The sequence below is a fragment of the Hemicordylus capensis genome, chromosome 16 (genome assembly GCF_027244095.1).
Source record: "Hemicordylus capensis ecotype Gifberg chromosome 16, rHemCap1.1.pri, whole genome shotgun sequence".
NCBI classification, from domain to species: domain Eukaryota; kingdom Metazoa; phylum Chordata; class Lepidosauria; order Squamata; family Cordylidae; genus Hemicordylus; species Hemicordylus capensis.
This window is the reverse complement of record NC_069672.1, coordinates 17,184,662-17,203,774: the sequence shown is the minus strand read 5'-3', so window position 1 is coordinate 17,203,774 and position 19,113 is coordinate 17,184,662. Positions and strand designations below refer to the sequence as shown.

The 19,113-nt window shown below is 68.8% G+C and overlaps 2 protein-coding genes across 3 annotated transcripts; one reads left to right on the top strand and one right to left on the bottom strand.

Annotated features, from left to right (window-relative positions):
* Positions 1-1,348: 1,348 nt before the first annotated feature.
* Positions 1,349-15,724, bottom strand: PLEKHM2 (pleckstrin homology and RUN domain containing M2). 2 transcript variants are annotated; one of them, XM_053281426.1, is made up of 20 exons: positions 15,465-15,724; positions 11,238-11,344; positions 10,820-10,929; positions 10,293-10,392; positions 10,062-10,149; positions 9,076-9,262; positions 7,741-7,800; positions 6,717-6,966; positions 5,367-6,107; positions 4,778-4,847; positions 4,434-4,524; positions 4,055-4,119; positions 3,713-3,801; positions 3,336-3,468; positions 2,826-3,016; positions 2,599-2,664; positions 2,302-2,461; positions 1,936-2,115; positions 1,731-1,847; positions 1,349-1,633 (listed from the first exon to the last, which is right to left on the bottom strand). In XM_053281426.1, exons 1-20 carry the CDS (start codon positions 15,525-15,527, stop codon positions 1,493-1,495), a joined length of 3,009 nt encoding a protein of 1,002 aa, XP_053137401.1. In that variant the 5' UTR covers positions 15,528-15,724; the 3' UTR covers positions 1,349-1,492. The 2 variants fall into 2 exon arrangements, with proteins under 2 accessions (XP_053137401.1, XP_053137402.1); XM_053281427.1 differs by lacking the exon at positions 7,741-7,800.
* On the top strand, positions 15,526-18,069 carry LOC128338653 (translation initiation factor IF-2-like). The gene is made up of 3 exons (XM_053281377.1): positions 15,526-15,605; positions 15,701-16,263; positions 17,739-18,069. The coding sequence occupies exons 1-3, from the start codon at positions 15,526-15,528 to the stop codon at positions 17,924-17,926; spliced, it is 831 nt and encodes a 276-aa protein (XP_053137352.1). The 3' UTR covers positions 17,927-18,069.
* The last annotated feature ends 1,044 nt before the right edge of the window (positions 18,070-19,113 follow it).

The window sequence follows — 19,113 nt, the reverse complement described above, 5'->3', positions numbered from 1 at the left end:
CTTCTGCCGCCAGGCCCGTGGGATCCTCCCAAGGAGGCAGCCCTGAGCCACGTCCCGGGCACGTGGCCACCCCCTGCCCCTTGGCGGGACGGCCGACCCCTGCGCTTAAAAAAGCAGCCTGCCTGGCTGAGAAATATGCCGCTCCATCCTGAAATAGCCCAGCTGAGTCAAGGGCTGGAGGGCAAGAGGCGGGCCGGCAAGGCCCGGAGGACGACAAGGAGGGACTCTGCTCTGCCCCACAGGCACGGGGAGCAGCCGCCCCCTGACCCACTTCCTGCACAGAGACCAAGCAGACTCCAGGCGCGCTGTGCAGCCTTCCTTTCTGCGGGGGGGGGGAGCCACGCTTCCCCAGCCACCCCACCGTCGTGCACCCCCCCTCTCCCCCACTGGGTGTGGGCCTTGCGGCCACGGCTGCCTCCCCCCTGCCCCCCCCCGGCTGCCACCAGACACGGAAGCCCAAATGACCAAGGAGCGTTTATTAGTGAGAGGCCGGGATGGAGAGGCAGCTCCAGGGACGCTCTGTGGCAGAGGCCGCCCCCCTGTGGACACGCAGAAGAATACACCGGCAAGGCGTGTGGAAAGACGGACCTTGGGAAGCACCAGGCCGCTAAAAAGGCCAACCGGCCAGCCGACCCCATCCAGGGTCTGAGGACTGCGGCCCCCGCCCCGTGGCTTGCTCCCCCCACACCCCCAGGAAGGCTTCGGGAGAGCCAGGCCGCTCCGCCTCCCTCCTGCCCGCCCTTCCAGCGCCCTTCCTCCTGCTGACAGATGCTGGCCCCACTGGGGCTGGCTGGCTGGGGGGCCCTCCTCTTTTCCCGATTCAGCCCAGTCCTGGGGCCGCTCAGCAACGAGCAAGGCCCTGCCTGCCCCCTGGGCCCAGCCCCTGCACACCCACCACAAGCCTGCCTGGACCCACCCCAGCTGCAGGGACCCTCCTCCTCCTCCTCCGCTGCCCTGCCTGGATTCAGGAGGGGGCTCTCCCTGCCGCCCCTCCTCGGCCTGGAGCTGCCCCCAGCCAGCCAGCCTTGCTCCCCGTCCCACGGCGACTGGGGCTGCCGTGCAGGGAGGGAGGGCTGAACCCCTGCCTCAAGGTGGGCGGAAGCGCTGCAAAGTGGGCCTCAGTTTTCATAACAACGTGGCGGCGGCGGCAGCAGCACATGCAAGGCCTGGCCACAGTCAGAAAAGGGGGCTGCTCCAGGCGCGGAGCGTGGCCCCGGCAGAGCCCCTGCTCCAGGCGAGACGAGCAGCAGGGCCCAGCCGCCTCCCGGGGAGCTGCTGCCGGGTGCTGAGAGAGCGCAGCACGCGAGTCCCGTCCACTGCGGAGGAGCCGCTCCCTGGGATCCTCCAGCCCCGCCTTCCTCCGCAGCCCTGCGCGGCGGCCCCCCGTCCAGAAGCGAAAGAGCCCCCCCCCCACTGCAAGCGGCCGCCTCTCTCGCTGGCAGGAGGACCGGGCCCCCCGCAGAACCGAGTTCCTCTCTGCCGGGCCGGCAGGCTAGCACCAGGGGTCCCGGGAGGCCCGGCCGCGGCAGAGGCTGTCGCTGCGCTGCCAGGCGCTGCGGATCAGGCTCAGGGCGTCCTCGCACTTCTTCCTGGCGGCACTCCCCTCCTCCACCGCCTTGCACGGAAGGTCGACCTGCAAAAGAGGGAGGCGGGGCGGTGGGGGGCCGGCGGGGAGGATGTGGCCACCCAGCAGGGCGGCGGCGGCGGCAGGGGGGGGCAGGCCCACTCACCTGGTACAAGCTCTTCCACACGGCGTCCAGGGCGGAAAGGAAGCGCCCCACCTCTGCCGGGCAGCTGAAGTAGAGGACCCAGGGGGGCAGGTATTGCTGGCGGTCCTTGGCAAACTCCTGGGGGGGGAGGGGGAGGAGGGGGGGCTGCAGTCACTCCCGGAGGGGCCCCCGCAGCTCCTGCCCGCCCACCTGCCCGGAGGCTCACCAGGATGCAATATTCTCGGCCCGCCTCCGTGGAGACGGCAGCCACGTCGGTCAGCTCGGCCGTGGCCAGGGAGCGGAAGAAGCTGGTCTGGCAGTCCTCGTGGCAGGTGAAGAGCTTCTGCTCCGTCACCACCAGGCAGCAGGGGACGCAGAGGGCCGGCACCACGCCCTGGGGGACCACCTGGGGGCAGGAAGGGGGTCAGGAGCCCGGGGGGCGGGGGTCAGGAGCCGAGGGTCCAGGGCTCCCTCCTCACGTGCAGGGCCACCTCGCCGTGCCCTTCCGCTGGTGGGTGCAGGACAGACCCCCCCGGCCCCCTCGGCTGAAGCAGCCCCCCTCAGGCCCCCCTGCCCCGCGCAGGCGGCTCACCCCTTTGGAGACGGCCTGGCACAGGTGCTGCATCCAGTCCGCCATCTCCTCCTCGTTCTCGGCACTCAGCTCCAGGGACGGGCGGTCGGTCAAGATCACCTGGAAGGAGTGGGGCCGGTCTGTCGTGTTCGCCCTCCGGCACCCGCCACACTGCTCCCCTCTGCAAGGATCCGGGGCCGGGGGGGGGGCGGAGAGAGAGAAGTGAGCGGCGGGCAGGCGAGGGGTCAAGGCTCCGAGGGGTCAAGGCTCCGAGGGGTCAAGGCTCAGAGGCCGGGGAACAGGCGGCCGCGCACTCACCCCATGTTGACGGAGAGCAGGGGGGTGGCGTCGGTCTGGTCCGGGTACTGGTACAAGATGCCGTGGCTGCAGAGGGAAGGAGGTCAGCACGGGGGGCGGGGGCTGTGGGGGGTCACACTCGGGCGGGGGCAGCTCCCTCCCCTGAGCCGGCCCCCAAGGGGAAGGCAGGGGGGCTCGGGGGGCAAGAGAGGGGGCCAGAGCCGTCCCAGCCCGCCCCCCGCCCTCACCTGAGCACCACAAAGCAGGGCTTCCAGTGCTCCTTGCCCAGGTAGTGGGTGCCGGCCTTGTAGGTCAGGGTGCCCTCCTTGGTGACGGCGTGATCGGCCGCCGTGTAGGGAGCAGGGCTGGGGCCCGGGGTCTCGTCCGCGGGGTCCTCCCAGTGAACAAGGCCGTAGAAGCGGACGGCCACCTCCGAGATCTGCAAGACAGCCCCCCCCCAGCGGCAGTGTTCAACGCCCAGCGCTCTGGAGACAGGCTGCTCAGGCCCGGGAGGGGAGGGCTGGCGGGGGGCATCCCGGGGGGGGGGGGGGTCTGGGCCACACCTGCCAGGCCACAAGCCACAGGGCAACGGCCCGGCTGCCCCTGGAGGTCAAGCAGCCATCAGACGCTCACCAGGTTCCCAAGAAGGGCTCCCCATCGGAGGCCCATCAGGCTGCTGGTTCAACAGGCGGCGCGTTGAAGACCGGGCACTGCACTCCGCCCACCGGCTGACGGGCTACCCCCAATGCCCCTCTCACCTCCCGCTTGGACTCCTGGGCTACAAATTTGGCCAGCGCCAGCTTCTCCATCGTGGCATCCGTCAGGATACTGGGGTAGGGGGGCTCGCGGCAGCCTTTGATCATCGCTGACCTCAGACAGGCTAGGAAAAACCTGGGGGTGGCCGGGAGAGAGAGGAGCTGGTCAGCAACGGGGGCGGGGCGGGGCGGGGGGGGCAGCAGGAAAGGCCCCCCGGCCTGGATCCAGCCTGGCTGGCAAGAAAGCCCCAGGACCCGATCCTGAAGTCAAGAGCCCCTCGGAGGCCCTGCCCGGCCCGGCCCCCCCCCCCGGCCCCCGTGAGACCGGCTCCGAGGGGGCCAGGAAGGGAGACGGGCGGCCGGCCGGCCGGCTCACTCACTCGGTCAGGGTGGCATCGGCCGTGTCCAGAAGGAACTGCTTCCTGCGGTTGGTGCAGACCAGAGTCACGGTCTGCTGGTCCAGCCCTACCTGCAAAGGGGGGGGGGGAAGCAAAGACCCTCCAAGTGAGAGCCCACCCGCCTGGAGGAGGCCTGCCACGGTGCTTCCGAGGGGGGCCCTGGCAGCTGGCCCAAGCCCCCCCCCGGGACCAGACCCCCCACTGTGCCTGGCGGGAGGCCTGAGGGGGCATTCCGCCCCCCCCCGGCAATGGCAGCCCTGGATTCAGAGCCGCAGCGGCCAGCCTGTTCCGGCCCCAGAGCCCCCCCCCCGGCCCCCTACTCACAGAGATGTAGTCCAGCTCGTTGTAGGAAACCGCCTCTTCCACCAGGTACGGCTTCTCCGCGGCTCCTGGCAAGGGCGGGAGGGAAGGTGAGCCATGCAAGGGAGCCCCCCCCCCCCGCTGCCCCCCCCTGCACTGGCCCACCTGGCCCTCAACTTCAGCCACGGCATCCACAGCCGCCCTTCACAGAAGTCCCCTCCCTGCTGGAGTTCTGCCAGCCCCCCCCCCATGGCTACCACTGGAAGGGCTACAAAGGGCCTCCGCTGGCCAGTTCCGCTCGAGGGCGGAGCCCGAATCCTCCTGGAGCAGCAGCAGCAGCAGCGGAGGGGGAGCGACCCACACCACCCCCCCCCACGCACGGCCTGCCCCCAAAGCCAGATACCTTTGCGGATGAGGTAGATGTAGCAGTCAGTCAGCAGCACGTAGACCAGCTGGAGGGTCCCCTCCATGTGCCCAGTGCTCATGCGGATCATCTGCCAAGACCATGGCGGGGGGGGGGGGAGAAAGAGCCTCGTTCAGGCCGGCCACCGCAAGGGCCCCAGGGGCCCTTCTGCCAGGACAGGGGCCCCCCACCCCACCCCACCTCCTGGGCGACGGTGGCCTGCTCTGTGGAGGGGAGCGCTCGGCATCACCCTGCTCTGCTTTGGGGGTGGGTGGGGGGGTGGCGTTCTCAAGGCCAGAGCCCCCCCAGGGGTCGGCCACATCTCCTGGGCTCCTCAGGCATACCCGGAAAAGCTGCTCTTCGTTCTCCCGGAAGACGTGGATCATCAGAAGCAGCAAGTGGTTGTTGTCGACCCTGGAAGGGGAGGAAGGGGAGGAAGAGGGACCCCCTGAATCCCCCGGGAGGGAGGGAGGGAGGGGAGATCCCCCCCCCAATACCCAAGCAGGAGATGCAGGCCTCCCCAAGTGGCGCCCACACCGGGGGCCCCCGCCAGCCTTGCCAGCCCCCGGCCCCTAGGAGGGGAGGAGACCCTTCCCTAAGGCGACCCAGACCCCATCATTCCGTGGGGGGAGCCCCCCTGCAGCTGGCTTGGGAAACGGCCTCTCTGGGTCTCCGGCTTAGCTGGTCGGAGCAGCACCACGGAACGGCCCCGGCTGCCCCAGTCCCGGCTGGCAGGGGGGCCGGGCAGGGGGTGGGGGCCCCCGTAACCGCAGGTCTCCTTCCTGCGCTGGACCGGGGCCCTGTGCTTCCGACTGGCGCTGCGCAGGGAGGGGGTCCACGCCCCCTGCCCCCTCCCGCCGCCTCTGGGCCCTTCTCTGCCTCCCTGGGCTGGGGGGCTGGGCTTCAGCATGCAGAGCCCCCCCGGCCCCTTACCGGAACTCGGAGGGGTGGGCTGCCTCCGAGGGGCTGCCCTGCCCCTCCTCCACCCCAGAGTCCTCCTCGGCGCTGCTGAGGGAGGGGCTGCCCTGGCCCCGCTTGCAGCCGCGGAGGGCCGCGCTGCTGCTGCTGGCCTGCTCTGGCGGGGGCTGCGGGCGGTCCGTTAGGGGCCCAGCCGCCGGGCCCTCCTCTCCTCCTCCTCCTCCTCTTCCTCCCGCTGCCGCCTCCTCCTCCTCCTCCTCCTCGGGTCCAGCACCTTCAGGGCCACCAGGAACATGTGGCGGTTGGCCATCCCCTGCAGGGTCATGGTGGCCACCACCTGGCGCAGGAGTGCTTGGACTCTCGAGGGTAAAGCGGTAGAAGTCCATGGGGGCCGCCAGCCCGGCCCCCTCCTCGCCAGAGGCTGGGCGCTCCCCGCAGGCTGGGCCCCCCTCTGGCGTGCCCGTCCGAAAGGGCTGCGGGGGCAGCTGCTCCGGGGCCCCGCCGGCCGCCTCCCGCTCTCCGTCCAGCAGGCTGCTGACCCCCTGGCTCCGGGCGGGCCCCAGAGGCTCCGGGGAGGGGGAGGGGGAGGCCTCCTCCAGGGCGGGGAGCTGCAGCGGCTGGGCCCGCGGGGGGGGCCCCTCCCGGGCGGATTCCGGCCGCTCGGCCCCGTCGCCCTCGCGGGTCCCCGTCCCGGCCGGCGCCGCTTCCTCCGCCTTGGCCTTCTTCTTCTTGCCGGTCTTCTTCCTTTTGGCCAACCTGCAGAGAGGCAAGGAGAGGGAGGGAGCTCGGGCACCCTGGCGAACACGGCCACTCCCGCCGCGGCCAGAGGGCGCGTCCCCCTCCCTGGGCTTCGGGATCGAGGGCAGAACGGCCTCTGATCCCTCCACCCCCTGGCGGGGGCTGCACTGGGAGAAGGAGCCCCCCTCCGCAGAGAAACAGAACGGGCCCCCGCCTGTCCAAAGGATTCGAGGGCAGTGGGGTCTCGAAGGCATCAGTTCAGGCCAGAGCCCGGAGGAAGCGGTCACGTTTTGCCTGCAGAAGGCCCCAGACAGAGTCCCCACAGGCCCTCCCGTGGGGCAAGGAAGTCCGCGGATGGGGGAGGCCCACGGTCTGCCCGGGACCCGGGAGAGCTGCTGCCAGTCAGAGCGGAAAGCGCACAGGCCGCTGGTCCTCCACGTGCACAGACTGGCAGTGGCGCTGCAGGTTGCAGGCAGGAGCCTCTCCCAGCCCTACCCGCCAGGGACGGCGCCTGGGACTGCCGCTTCTGCAGGCCAAGGAGGGGCTCTCCCCGCTGCCCTCCCCCCACGCCAAGCCGCTTTGTGTGGCCCCCGACTGGCAGCGGCACCGGCAGCCCCACACACTGACCTGATGACCTCCAGCTCCGGGCAGCTCTCCGACTGGTCCGTGCCCTCCGCGGTGCCCTCCGCCTTCTCCTGGGAGGCCGAGTGGACCGGGGTGGTCTCGGCGGAGGAGGAGGAGAAAGGGGGCAGCGGCAGCCCCGCCTTCCCGTCGAAAGGGTTGTGGCGCAGCGGGGGGCTCTTGGCCAGGGCCCGGGTGCCGCTCAGCTCGGAGGCCACGGAGCGGGGGCAGCTGAGGGTGTCCGTGAGGTCTCCCTCTGGGGAAGGAAGGAAGGAAGGAGGGCAGGGAGAGTTGGAGCAGGGGCCCCGCTGGGCCCCAGGGCGGCCCCTGCAGCCGGCAGCACAAGAGGGACCGCCTCCAGCCGGCCGGGCCGGGCCACCACTCCGGCGCTCCTTTCCTGCCCCCTGGGGGCCCAGAGGCCTGTTTCCACGAGCGAAGGGAAGGGGCCGTGGGGCGCGCCTGGGGCAGAGGCCACGCCGAGGGGCAGAAAGAGAGAAGGCGCAGAGAAGCTGGCGGGGGGGCGGGTGACCCCCGCCAAGGCCAGGCCTTCCGTCTCTCCCCTGCACTGTCGGAACAGAGAAGGTGCTTGTTAGTCGCCGGGGGGCCCTGGCTGGCGCCCCACACCAGGCGGCCGGGAGGGGCTGGTTAGCTGGAGAACCGGCCGACGAGCGTCTCAGGTGGAGGGAGGCAGAGTCGCCGAGGGAGGGGCGCGCCGGAGACCCCGAGGGATCCCGGAAGAGCCAGGGAGGCCGCCGGAGGGCTCGGGCCCCGGAGAGGGGCACGGAGGGTGCCCACTCCCCGGCCGGACCCTGGCGAAGCCTGCGGGGAGCCCCCAGAGGGCGGGAGGGAGGGAGGGAGGGAGGAGGAGGGGCCTCCTCAGCCCCCTCCCGGCCGCTCGTCCCCCCCAGGAGTGCCAAGTGGGGGGGGGGGGTGAGGGGCCAGCCCCAGCGCATGCAGCAAGCTCCGGTGCGGAAACCAAAAAAGCAGCCCGGAGAGCGAGACCACAGAGAAATGGGTGAGCTCGTCCCACCTTCCCAGGCTGCGGTTGGCACGGATGGCGCTGCAGGAAAGACATCTCCAAAATCATAATCTACAAAACGAGGGATAAAACCGGAGGTTAGCGAGGCAGGCTGCGACCCGGCGGGTGGGAAGCCAGGGCAGGACTGTACCGCTTCAGGGGGCGGGCGGGCGAAGCCACTTCCGGATGCTCACCCCCAGACAAGGCCCTCCACTACAAGCAGGAAAGCGGGCCTTTTCTGGCTGCCGCCCGTCCCACCGGCCGTGGTCCTTACATGGAGTGGGGCATTCAAAGGCGTGACCCCCCCGGACCACCCCCAAAGCGGCACAGCCCCTTCCAGCCCCTTCTCCAGTGTGCCGCCGAGGGAGACGAGGAGGAGCACAGGAGCTCTTCCCGCGCCTCCCCACCCTGAGCCTCACAGACACGGCCACGGGGTGGGTGGGGGGCGTACACCACTTCTGCCTTGGGGGGCCTGTGAGCGCAGGTAGCCCCAGCAAAGGAAGGCTCCCCCGCCCACCACACCCCCTTTAATTCAGCCTCCCTCCCCTTCCGCTGTGGGCCCCTCGGGGTCTGGCAGACGCCCTCTCCCTCTCTGCAGAGCCCCCCGCCTGCCCCCCCCGCTGCTCACAGTGACCACAAGCAAGCGTGTGTGTGTGTGTGTGTGTGTGTGTGTGTCTCCATCGGGCCACGGCAGGCGTGGCTGCAGGAGGGCCTTGAGCCCAGCCCGTGAGGCCCTGGGGAAGCCGCCATCGGCCACGCCGGGCCCGCCGAGGTCCTCCTGGCTCTGTCCACGCTGACCGGCCACGGCTGCCCAGGCCTGCCTGGAGAGACGCTGCCTGCCAGGGAGTGAACCTGGGCCCTCCTGCGGGCCGAGCAGGGGGAGCTCGGAGAGGCGGAGGAGGAGGAGGAGGAGGAGAGCTGGGCTTGTGGTGGCAAGCAGGACCTGTGCCCAGGGCTGCCCAGGGCCGGCCTCGGCTTGCGCTTCTTCGGGGTGGAGGAGGGCGGACGCTCTGCCCTGCAGGCAGAAGGCGGCGGCGGCGGCGGCATCTCCAAGCCGTGCTGTGACGCACTCCGGCCTGCCTCCTTGCAGAGCAGCTGCCACCGTCTGCACCGACCCCCCTGAGCGCGAGGGGCTGACTCGGGAGGAGGAGGCGGCAGCTCCCGACGGCCCTGCGGAGCAGACCTCCCGCCCAGGCCCGGCAGGCGGCCGGGGCCCTGTCTGTGGGCTGCGGGACAACCGAGCCGGGGACAGAGGCGGCAACGTGCCGCTGGCCTCCCCCCACCCCCTTCCTCAGACGCAGCCCCCCTGCCCACTGGCGCCCCACAGCGGCCCCCCACCCCGCTCACCCTCGCTGGAGGGGGCGATGGCGCTGTCGTCCCATTCCAGGTTGGTGGAGGTGACGGAGTTGAAGGAGTTGAGCGAGAGGCTGTCGGAGCCGTGGGCCGAGCTGGGCAGGCGCTCCTCGAAGTCCAGCAGGTACTGGGGCTTGTAGTAGTCCGGCATGTAGGGGGCCAGGTCCAGGTAAGGGGCGTCCTGGGCGGGGCGGGCAGGAAGAGGGAGGGTCGCAGGGCGTCGGCGGCGGTGCAGCAAGTGGGCCGTCCCGTCCCGGGGGCCGCGGCTGAGGTGGGTCAGGCCGAGAGAGACGGGACTGGCCCAGAGTCACCCAGCGACTTCCAGGGCTGCGTGGGGACTCGAACTCGGGTCTCCCCGGCCCGAGTCCAGCACTCTGACCCCTACGCCATGCTGCCTCTCCTCCCCTGCATCAGTCCAGCGCCCAGATTTGGCAGGCGGTCCACGTTCACAGCCCTCCCTGTGCTGCCCCCCCCCGCCTTTCTGCTGCCTGGAGGAGGCCTTCTTGGCCCATCCATCCCGCCGGGCAGCTCGGAGCTCGTCTCGGGCCGCCTCAGGCCCGCTTGGCCCCAGGTGGCCGCCCCCCCCCCCCCGCGGGCTCCAAGGCAGAGCCTCTCCTAGCCAAGGGGGCCGGCTGGGCTCCTGGGACCTGCCCTCGGGCTTTCTTCGGGATGGGCCCGCCAGCAGCCCCTGGGGTGCCGCCTCCTCACCCACCGGGGTCCAGCCCTGCCCGCCCAGGCACGTGTGGGGTGAGGGGTCACCCCGCCTGGCCTTCCCCACCGGACGGAGAGACGCCAGCCTGACTGGCTGCTTCTAACGCCTCAAGCTTCTCCAGCCCAGAGCTCTGCGGGACCCGGGCGGGCAGCAGCGCCTGCACCCGCGAAAGGCTTCTGGCTCCCCCGGGGCTGGGGCTGGGGGGGGGGCACGCGGGGCGGGGGGGGGGCTTCGTCTGCCCCGGCCCCGGACGGGAGGAGCTGCTCACCAGGTCCAGGTCGAAGCGGATGAACTCCAGGCCGGAGACCAGCGTGAGGAAGAGCGTCAGGTGGTCGTGGCTGCAGACCAGGGCCTTCCTGCGGGGAGGACGGGCGGAGGAGAAGCCCCCAGCTCAGGCCCAGAGCCGCAGCCGCCTCGTGGGGCCCTCCCGGCCCAGGGGCCCCTTCCTGGTGGGTCAGCCGGGAGGCCCCCCGCTCCCCCGCCCCCCCGCCCGACTCACTTGACGTAATACTTGTGCAGCAGAGCCCGGTTCTCCTGGAAGAGGCGCAGGTAGCTCTCCAGGGAGTTCTCGTTGAGGGCCAGGTACAGCCACGCTCGGCCTGCGGGGGGGGGCCGGGGGGGGCGGAGAAGAGACTCTGCAGGCCCTGCTTGCCAGGACGGCCCAGAGCGGGCCCACCGGCCGGCTCGCCAGAGGGCTGCGGCCCGCCCCACCCACCCAGGGCAAGAGGCCGGCCGGCGGGAGGAAGACCCACTTGCCCGTTTCAGGGTCAGCACAGGGGGCTGGAGGGGGGGCCGGGGAGTGCCGAGGGGCCTCCTGCTGCAGCCCCCCAGTGCTCAGTGCAGGGGGGGGGCTCCTCCGGCACCCCGGCCACGACAGGGTCACCGGCCACTGCAAGCCCCAGGAAAGAGCAGGCCGGGCATAAGCCGAGGGCTCCTCACGCCTGGCCCCAGACCCCCCCACCCCCCCGGCTTCTCAGCTGCCGCCCCGGAAGCCCCCCCGCCCCCCCCCGCCCCACTCAGACTTACTGCGCCCCAGGTTGGTGGCCACGTGCTCCAAGACCTCTATCTGCTCGATGGCTTCTCTGCGGGTGAAGTGGACCACCAGGACCCAGTAGCCGGAAGGCAGATCTTGGAGCCTGCGGGGAAGGAGCCCCGGTGAGGTCAGGGGAGAGCAGCCTCAAGCCCGCTGCAGAGGGGAGAGTGCTGGGGCACTGGGAACACCGCGAGCGGCCGGCTACTGAGTCAGACCCTCCGTCCACCTATCTCAAGATTGTCTACCCAGGCTGGCAGCGGCTTCTCCAAGGCTGCAGGGCAGGAGTCTCTCTGCCAGCCCTCTCTTGGAGATGCTGCCGCCGGGGAGGGGACTGGGACCCTTCTGCCCTTCCCACAGCGGCTCCGTCATCCCCTGCGGAGGGGAATATTTTGTTTATATTCCACCCCTTACCCGTAGAGCAGCGCGTGGTCGAGGTGCTCACAGAGCCGCTGCAGGACTTTGTCGTGGTTCCGGATGGCCGGCGTCTCGTCTTCGCAGGCGGCAAAGTAGCTCTGCAGCTGAAAAGGAGAGCGGGGCGAAGAGGGCCGTGAGACAGTGGGAGGGGAGCTGGGCTGCGGGGGGCAGGCAGGACCGGGCCCCTTCAGCTAAGCAGGGTCTGCCCCGGCTGCATGTGGATGGGAGGCTAGAAGGGTGGGCAGCACTGGAAGAGATTCCCCCCCCGGGGGGAGGGATGGAGCCGCTCTGGGAAGAAAGCGCCCCTGCCCGCTTGCCTGCAGAAGGTTCCACGTTCCCTCCCTGGCAGCGGCATCTCCAAGACGGGGCTGGGAGAGATTCCTGCCTGCAGCCTGGGAGAAGCCGCTGCCAGCCTGTGCAGACAATCCTGAGCGAGAGGGACCCAGGGTCTGACTCAGCAAATGGCAGCTTCCTCGGTTCCCATGTTTCAGCTTGCGGGGTTTTTTTGGAGGAAGAAGATGAAATGGAAGAGTCATGTGGCAGGACTTCCTCAACTCCGCCTCCGAGTGCTTTTGGTTTTACACAAAGGAGGGAGGAATTCCTTGGGAGGAATCCGGCCCCAGCAGCTGCCTCTGGTGCAACTGCCCTGCCAGCACCCGCCAAGGCCTGCCCCAAAGCGCAGCACCCCCCTCCCCCAGGAGGCTCAGCGTGCTGCGGGATTGCTGGGGGGGTGGGGGGGAGCAAGCCCTTGGGGCCCCTGGCAGGGGAGGCTGGCTCAGTGCGTGTTGTGGGGCCACGCGGGAGGGCGTGGGCGATGCCTCCGAGGGCCGCAGGGCCAGCCCCCAGAGCCAACAGGCACCCCGACTGCAATGCCTTCTGGGTGGCTCCTTCCCCCGCCTGCGGCAACCCTCCTGCAGAGCGGCCCTCCTGGCCGAGGGAGCGGGCTAGCCCAGAACGGGGAGGACGCAGCCCAGCCCAGGAACCGAGGGAGCGGCCACATACTGAGTCAGACCCTCCGTCCACCTAGCGCAGGACTGTCTTCCCAGACTGGCAGCGGCTGCTCCCAGCTTGCAGGCAGGAGTCTCTCTCTCAGCCCCCCTACTTTGGAGAGGCTGCTGCTGCCGCCAGGGAGGGGACTCGGGCCCCCCTTCTGCTCTTCCCAGAGCGGCGGCTCCACCATCCCCTCAAGGGAAGAGCTGCTCACACATCCAGTCTCCCACTCGTTTGCAACCAGGGCAGACCCTGCTTAGCTCAGGGGCCAGGCACGCCGGCTACCACCAGGTCAGCCCCCTCCATGGGGCGCTCCGGGTGCAGCACAGGCCCAGGGCTGAAGGGGGCGGGGCGGGGGGGGCCTTCACCACGGAGGGAGGAAGCCGCTTGCAAAGGGGGAGGCCCAGCCAGAGGCGGGCTGACCTCTGCCGCCAAGGCCCCGATCCCCCCAGAGGAAGCACGCTCTCCCTGCGGGCAGGGAATGTCTCTGTTTCACGAGGAGGGAGAGGAAACGCCGAGGCTGCTCCCCCCAGCAGGCTGGCTCCCCCCGCCTCCTTTGGTGAGCCAGAGGCTACCGTTCCTGGCACTGGGCCGGCTGCCGGCGGCACGAGACCGGCGAGGAATGACCACCACTCGGCTCTCCGGCCTCCCACCCGCCGAAGCCCTCGGAGCCGACAGCTGCTCTGCCCTTGTGACTTGCCCGCCCAAGGCCTTCCGGAGAGGCCCCTCTGTCCTGCGGCCCGGCCACGCGCCTCTTGGCTACCACCCAGGCGCTGCCCCCCCCCCCGGCCGGCCCTGCAATTGGGCAGCTGCAGGAAGCCGGCTTCAAAAGGGCTCCCAGCCCTCCAGGGGTGCCAGCCAGACCCGGATCAATGGGGAAGTCCGAGAACCCACAGGGGTGGGGTGGGGGGTGGGTGGGGCCAGGGCCCGGGAGACCAGGACCCCCCACGCCAACCTGGCCACAGGCCCCAAGCCTGCTTCACTGGCCCCCTTTGCTGCCATGCGCCCCCCACTTGTGCCCCCCCCACCCCACCCCACAGAAGGTGGTTGTTTGGGTAGAAGCCCAGCGCAGGGAACTGAACCCGCAGCGGCCCCGTCACCACCACGTGAGCGACTCTTCAACAACCTCTTCTCCGGCGTAACTCAGGCCTGCTCCACTTAGCCCCACCCCACCCCCAGCTATTCCTGGACCACAACTCCCATCGCCCCCAGCCACAGCGGCCCGTCGCCAGGGATTATGGGGATTGTAGGCCAACGTCTGCCAGAAGGCCGAAGTGGGGCCGCTCCGGCGCGACTCCTTCTGAGCAGAGCAGACGGGTTTCTGCGGAGTCAGACTTTTGCTCCGTCGGCGTCAGAAACGCCTTCCCTGACTGGCAGCAGCACTCCAGGGTCTGGGGCCGAGAAGGGTCTTCTCTCAGCTCCGTCTGGAGAGGCTGCCGGGAACTGAACCCAGGACCCTCTGCCTGCCAAGAGGGGACTCTGCGGCCACTGAGGGATGCCCCCCTCCCCCCCGCGCATCCTTTGAACAGTCGCCCCACTTGGCGCTTCTGGGGCCCCAGAAAGTGGCCCTCAACCGCCCCCAGGCCTAGCCAGGCACTGCTTCCAAGCTGCATTCCTGGGGAAGCCCAGCTTAAGTGCCACCCCGCTCAGAGGGGCCGGCTTGCAAGGAAGTGTGCGCCGGATCGGAGCCTGAAACGAGCCTCAGGCCCACTTCAGCGGCAGGCGCTCAGGGTCAACTCTCCCTCCAGGGGGGACACGGAGAACTCTCCCTCCAGCCGGTCCTGCAGGTCAGTTTCCGGTCCTGCAGGTCAGTTTCCGTTCGGGCCCCTCCACAGGGCAACCCACTTTCCCTCGTGGCCGGCCAGGGTCTTGGGGAGGAGGGGCAGGCGGCCAGCTGTTCTCCAGTGCATGCACAGAGCTGCACAAGGCTCCAGAAGCCAGGCCCCTGCCCAGAGGGGCTTACAATCGATCCACAGACCCGGGGAGTCCAAGAGGCAAAGGCTCCTTATGCTCTGCCTGAAATACCCCCCCCCCGAGGGTCACGCCAAGCTGGGGGGGGAGTACTGGGGGTGGTGGGGTCGTGCCAGGGGGGGCCCTCCAAAGGTTTATCTTGGGGAGGGGGGAGGCACTTTCCCTATTCGTCTTTGTATTCATAGGGATACTGACAAGACTATAAGCCAGCCCTTCAGTTCTCACCCCCAACTGCAGTGGCCATAAGGGCCCATTTGGCCTCGCTGCCTCCCCCCTCCCCATGGCAATGTCTGCACTGTATGCTCCTTGCAGCAGGGACCTGACCTCTTGGCCTGAAATGTGCCTGCACTCCCCCCCCCCCGCAGGTCTGTTCCTATCTCCATCATTCTCCTCCGGATCCCCCCAACCCACCCCAACCCACCCCCCGCCACCGGATCCAAGCCTTTTCCTATGGGGAGGGAGGGGCTCGCTGGGGATGGGGCCTGGGTCCCCTGTGTTGAGCACGCCCCCCCCCAAGCCCCACAGGGCAGAGGGGCCGGTGCTTGCTTCCTATTAGCAACCTTCTTAGCATCCTCTCTGGGAGGAGGAGAGTGAAGGGAGATGGGGGGGGCTCCTGTGTGCACGGCCCTTGACTCCCCAGTCCTTTTGGGGGTGAGAAGGCCCCCCCCGGTCTCCCCCTGGGAAGCAGCCCTACCTGCCCCCTTCCCCTCCATGGTCAGACCCCCTGTCTTCTTGTGGGGAAGGGGACAAGGCACCTACCTCTCCCTCACAAACCCCACTTTGGCTTTTGGGGTGGGGTGGGGGGTGCTGCTGCTCTTCCCCCCCACTCCCCCACCCCCACAGGCAGGCAACCACATGGGATCCCCCCCCCGCTGTCAAATCTCCCATTTACTCTTGAGAACGTCTCCCTCTCCCCACAATATCATCATGCTTGGGGGGGGGGTAATTTCCCTCTATACCCACATCAGCCCCCCATTTATCTTTGGGGTCCTCCCCCCCAAGAGGCACATTAACAGACAACACCATGCCCCCCCCCGGTGCTGCCAACAGAGACAGACACAGCACCCCACCACCACCCCCATTGCACAGGGGTGTGTGGGGTGTGGACCCCCCCGGCACTGCCACGCTCTTGAGAGGTGGGGGCACCCCCTACACCCACAGACGTGCTCCCCACACGAAGGCACAGAATCCGGGGGGGGCCCCGGGGGGCTGACCTTCGTGGCTTGGGGGGTCCCCTCCCCCCCCCAGCCGAGGGGGACTGACCTTCTTGACGGAGAGCGAGAGGTTCTCCAGGATGCGGTCCTTGACCTGCCCGGGGGGCTCCATGGCGGGCGGGGGGGGGGCCCCGCCGGGGGGCGGCGGCGGGAGGAGGGGGGCGGCCCCGATCCGTCCTGGCGGGGGCAGGCAGAGTAGAGGGAGGGCAAGAGAGGGGCCGCCGCCGCCTCCTGCTGCTGCTGGGGGGGGCTCCCTTCCTCCTCGTGACGGCGGGCGGCGCCCAGGAAGGGGCGGGCGGGGGGGGGGCGGGCTGCAGCCTCTCCCCCTGGCCTCGGGCCTGCAGCTGCCGCAGCGGGGCGGGGCGGGGGGCGAGGAGGGGCGGCAGCAGCCCCTGCGGAGCGAGAGCAGCAGCGAGAGCAGCAGCAGCAGCAGCAGCCCCTTCGCCTCCGCCTCCGCCGCCTCCTGCTGCTGCTGCTGCCCGCCCCGACAGAGGCAGGAGGAGGGGCGGCGGCGGCGCCTCCTCCTGCCCACCGGCTTCCCTCCGCCAGTCCTCCCAGCGCCGCTCGCGCAAAGGGCGCCGGGAGTTGTAGTCCGCGCTCCTCCCTCCCCGGGCGCGAGAGGGGGCTGGCCCCGAGTCCCCCCGCAAGGATCGCCAGGTCTCCCGGCTCCGGGTCCCGCACTCTCACCGCTGCGCCAGGCGGGCCGGGAGGGATTTGTGGGGCGCGAACTGCAGTGGGGGGGGAAGCTGCCATAGGCGGAGTCGGGCTCGCTCAGGAATGTCTACCCAGGCTGGCAGCGGCTTCTCCCAGGTGGCAGGCAGGAGGCTCTTTCTCAGCCCGCCCTGCAGGTGCTGCCGCCAGGGAGGGAACCGGGGACCTTCTGCAGGCAGGGGGGGGGGCTCTCCCACTGAGCAAGCCCCCCCCCACGGGGACACCTCGCAGGGCTCGCATGCTCAAGCCTCCCATGCACAGGCCAACCACAAGCCCAGACAGGCCCGCGTGGAGGGGAGGGGTCGCCCTGGGGGGAAGGAGGCACCTGCGCGGCGGCAGCGTCGCTCCCAGGGATGCCAATGACTAAGGAAACCCGTCTGGCCACTTCGCAGGCGCACAGCAGCCGGGGAAGCCACTCAGACGCCCTGGGGGGGGGGGGGCGGGGGGGGAGAGCTGGCCTTGCCGTCGCCGGCGTGCATTGGCCCCCTTCCTAAGCAGGGCCTGCCCTGGCTTGCATTTGGATGGGCGAGGCGTGTGAGCACCACCCGCCCACCTGCCTGCCTGCCGTGAGGGGGGGCCGCTCACTGGCAGAGCCTCCGCTTTGCAGGCAGGAGGTCGCAGCTCCACTCCTTGGCAGCATCTCCTCCAAGCAGGGCTGGGAGCGGCTGCCAGTCCGTGAGGACAACACTGAGCTCGGTGGACCAAGGCTCTGGCTTTCCTGTCCCAGAAATGCTCCGCCTGCTTTCGGATTTAGCTGAGCAGGGACAAGTATCTCCCTCCTCCTGCTCCTCCTCCGAGGGCCACAGCGGTGGGCTACTTGCTTCGCAGGCGATGTGGCCGGTGGGCCTTTGCAGACACGGCTTTGGCCACTGTGGCAGCCCTTGGCTGTGAGGGGCAGCCTCACGGCCCATACGCTAGAAATACAGCTAGATCGGGGCCTTCTCCCCGGGAGGAGACAACTGCCCCTCTTGCTCTGATGCCAGCGTTCCCAAGGCGGTCTAGAAAGGAAGGAGAACCGCCTCCCGTGGCCTGCCCTTGGGCCGGGGGCTTCCTTCTCCCACCGGCACACGAGCAAAGTGACAGAAGGCGGGGGGGGCGGGGGGGAGAGTGCCACCCCTTGAACCCCACAGCTGGCACGGCCCCCTTGCAAGCGGCACAGGCTCATTCCAGGCAGCCACGGAGTCCCTGCAGCCAGGCCCCACCCAGCAGGGTGCAGCCGGGGCAGGGCGAGCAACCAGCTCATCTTCTCGAATGAAGGCGGGCAGCACGGGTGGCATTTTAACTACTACCCGGGAAGCTAATCCTAGCCCAGTATTGCCGATGGAGGAGGATCGAGGCCCCAAGCAAGGCCTGCCCCCCCCCCCGCCCCCCGGATGTGCCAAGGTTCCAGCCTGGAGCTCCGGAGCCTGGAGTGTGTCAGGCTTTGCAGCCGGGCCGGGCCACTTCCTTGCTCTCCGTCCGTGGACTTCCGGCCTCCAGGTGGCCCAGGGTGGGTCTCTGCAAGGCTCGACCAGGGAGCATTCAAGAAAATCTACCAGACGACGACTATGATAAAGCTTGTTTTATTTTAATTTTTAATTTTTTCCTCCTTACACATTTTTCCTCTATTCAGAAACAATCCCCAGATATTTTAAAAAAGGAAGGAAATGTGGAGCGCAACGAGCAGGAATGAGAACCCATCACCTGATCAGAAAAGCCCCCAAACGCCAAAGCGAACAGCAGCCGGGGAGCCCGGCCGGGGATGTCCCCAGGAAGAGAGGAGGAAGGGCAGCCAAGCACAACCAGCCCGAGGATTCCTGAGAGGCCAGAACGGTTTAAGTGATTCTGCTGCAAACAACGCTCAGCTCGAAAGAGCAGCAGTCGAAAACGGACGCAAGGAGAAGGTTTTGGCCACAACAGAGGGAGGGAGATGATTTCTAAAAATAAAGGTTTTCTACCTTGTTGCCTGGCCCAAAGGCGTTCCCCCCCCTTTTTGCCACAAAATCCCCGTGCTGGGTTCAAGCACACCACCCAGCCCCAACGTGGCTTGGCTTTCTCCCCCAGGGACACGTCTGAAATGGCACACGCATCACCCAGGGCAGCCCTTTCCCCCACCCGGGTCCTCTCCCCCAAGCTACAGCGTGCATGTTGCAAGCAAAGAGACACCATTCCAGCAAAATGTGTGGGGCAGCCCCCTTTGCTAGAGGGCAAGCCAAGCACCCAAGGCTCTCTAGATCTCTGGCGCTTAGCCCTGAGTTTAGCCCTTCACGCTTCCTTTCTGTACCAATAGTGACCCAGGGAGTAGGAAGTAGCTTAAAAAGTAAAAGTGAAAGTGTGCCGTCAAGTCGGTGAAGCCGCTTAGATGACGATCAAGTATCTCTGAACCTCTGCCAACTCCGCCCCCCCCCCCAAAACCCCCTGACCCTAGCAAAGGGATCGCCACCGCTGCTCGTCCGAAGTCTCTTCTTGGGTTGTCTCTCAGAGAGCTCCCCACTGGTTAGCAGGGACACCTTTTCCCTAAAGAGCAGCGCATCGTCTAAGCACTCCAGCCGAGCTCTTAAGAGGCATTGGGTGGTGGCCTGCCAAGGCCTCTAAAAACAGCAGGCGCCTTGGTCTGGGGGGCTGAAGGGGCCCCCTTGCTTCCTTGCCCTCCCATTCCAAAGCTGAGGGCGACAAATCCCCCTTCCCAGCAGATAAAGGCATTTCAGCAAAAATGCAAAACGGAGCCGGCTTCAGACTCTCCCCAGCTTTGCCCTGGCCTGCAAATACATGACGGCCCACAGGATTTCTGGGAGATGTGAGGCCGTCTCCCTCTAGGGGTGGAGAGTGCTTGGTAGCCGGGGACGAGCCTGCCACCCTGTGCGCGCTCTTGGGAGCCGGCATGCAGACGCCAACACAGCTCTCTCTGCCAAGAGAGCCGGGCAGTTCAGAGGCCGGGCGCTCACCTGGAGACGGGGGCAGAGTCAGAAAGCCGCGCCCAGCTCCCTGGCCTCCGGTATGGACGACAG

What these genes read in the sequence shown, in the direction of transcription:
- LOC128338653 (XM_053281377.1), top strand. Translation starts at nt 15,526, where the DNA reads ATGGCGGGCGGGGGGGGGGCCCCGCCGGGGGGCGGCGGCGGGAGGAGG. An exon ending in ATCCGTCCTGGCGGGGGCAG is followed by an intron (nt 15,606 to 15,700) that starts GCAGAGTAGAGG and finishes GGCGGCGCCCAG; the next exon opens with GAAGGGGCGGGCGGGGGGGG. An exon ending in TTTCTCAGCCCGCCCTGCAG is followed by an intron (nt 16,264 to 17,738) that starts GTGCTGCCGCCA and finishes TCCTCTATTCAG; the next exon opens with AAACAATCCCCAGATATTTT.
- PLEKHM2 (XM_053281426.1), bottom strand. Translation starts at nt 15,527, where the DNA reads ATGGAGCCCCCCGGGCAGGTCAAGGACCGCATCCTGGAGAACCTCTCG. An exon ending in GACCACGCGCTGCTCTACGG is followed by an intron (nt 10,930 to 11,237) that starts GTAAGGGGTGGA and finishes CCTTCCCCGCAG; the next exon opens with GCTCCAAGATCTGCCTTCCG. An exon ending in GCCAGGCCGTCTCCAAAGGG is followed by an intron (nt 2,116 to 2,301) that starts GTGAGCCGCCTG and finishes TCCTGCCCCCAG; the next exon opens with GTGGTCCCCCAGGGCGTGGT.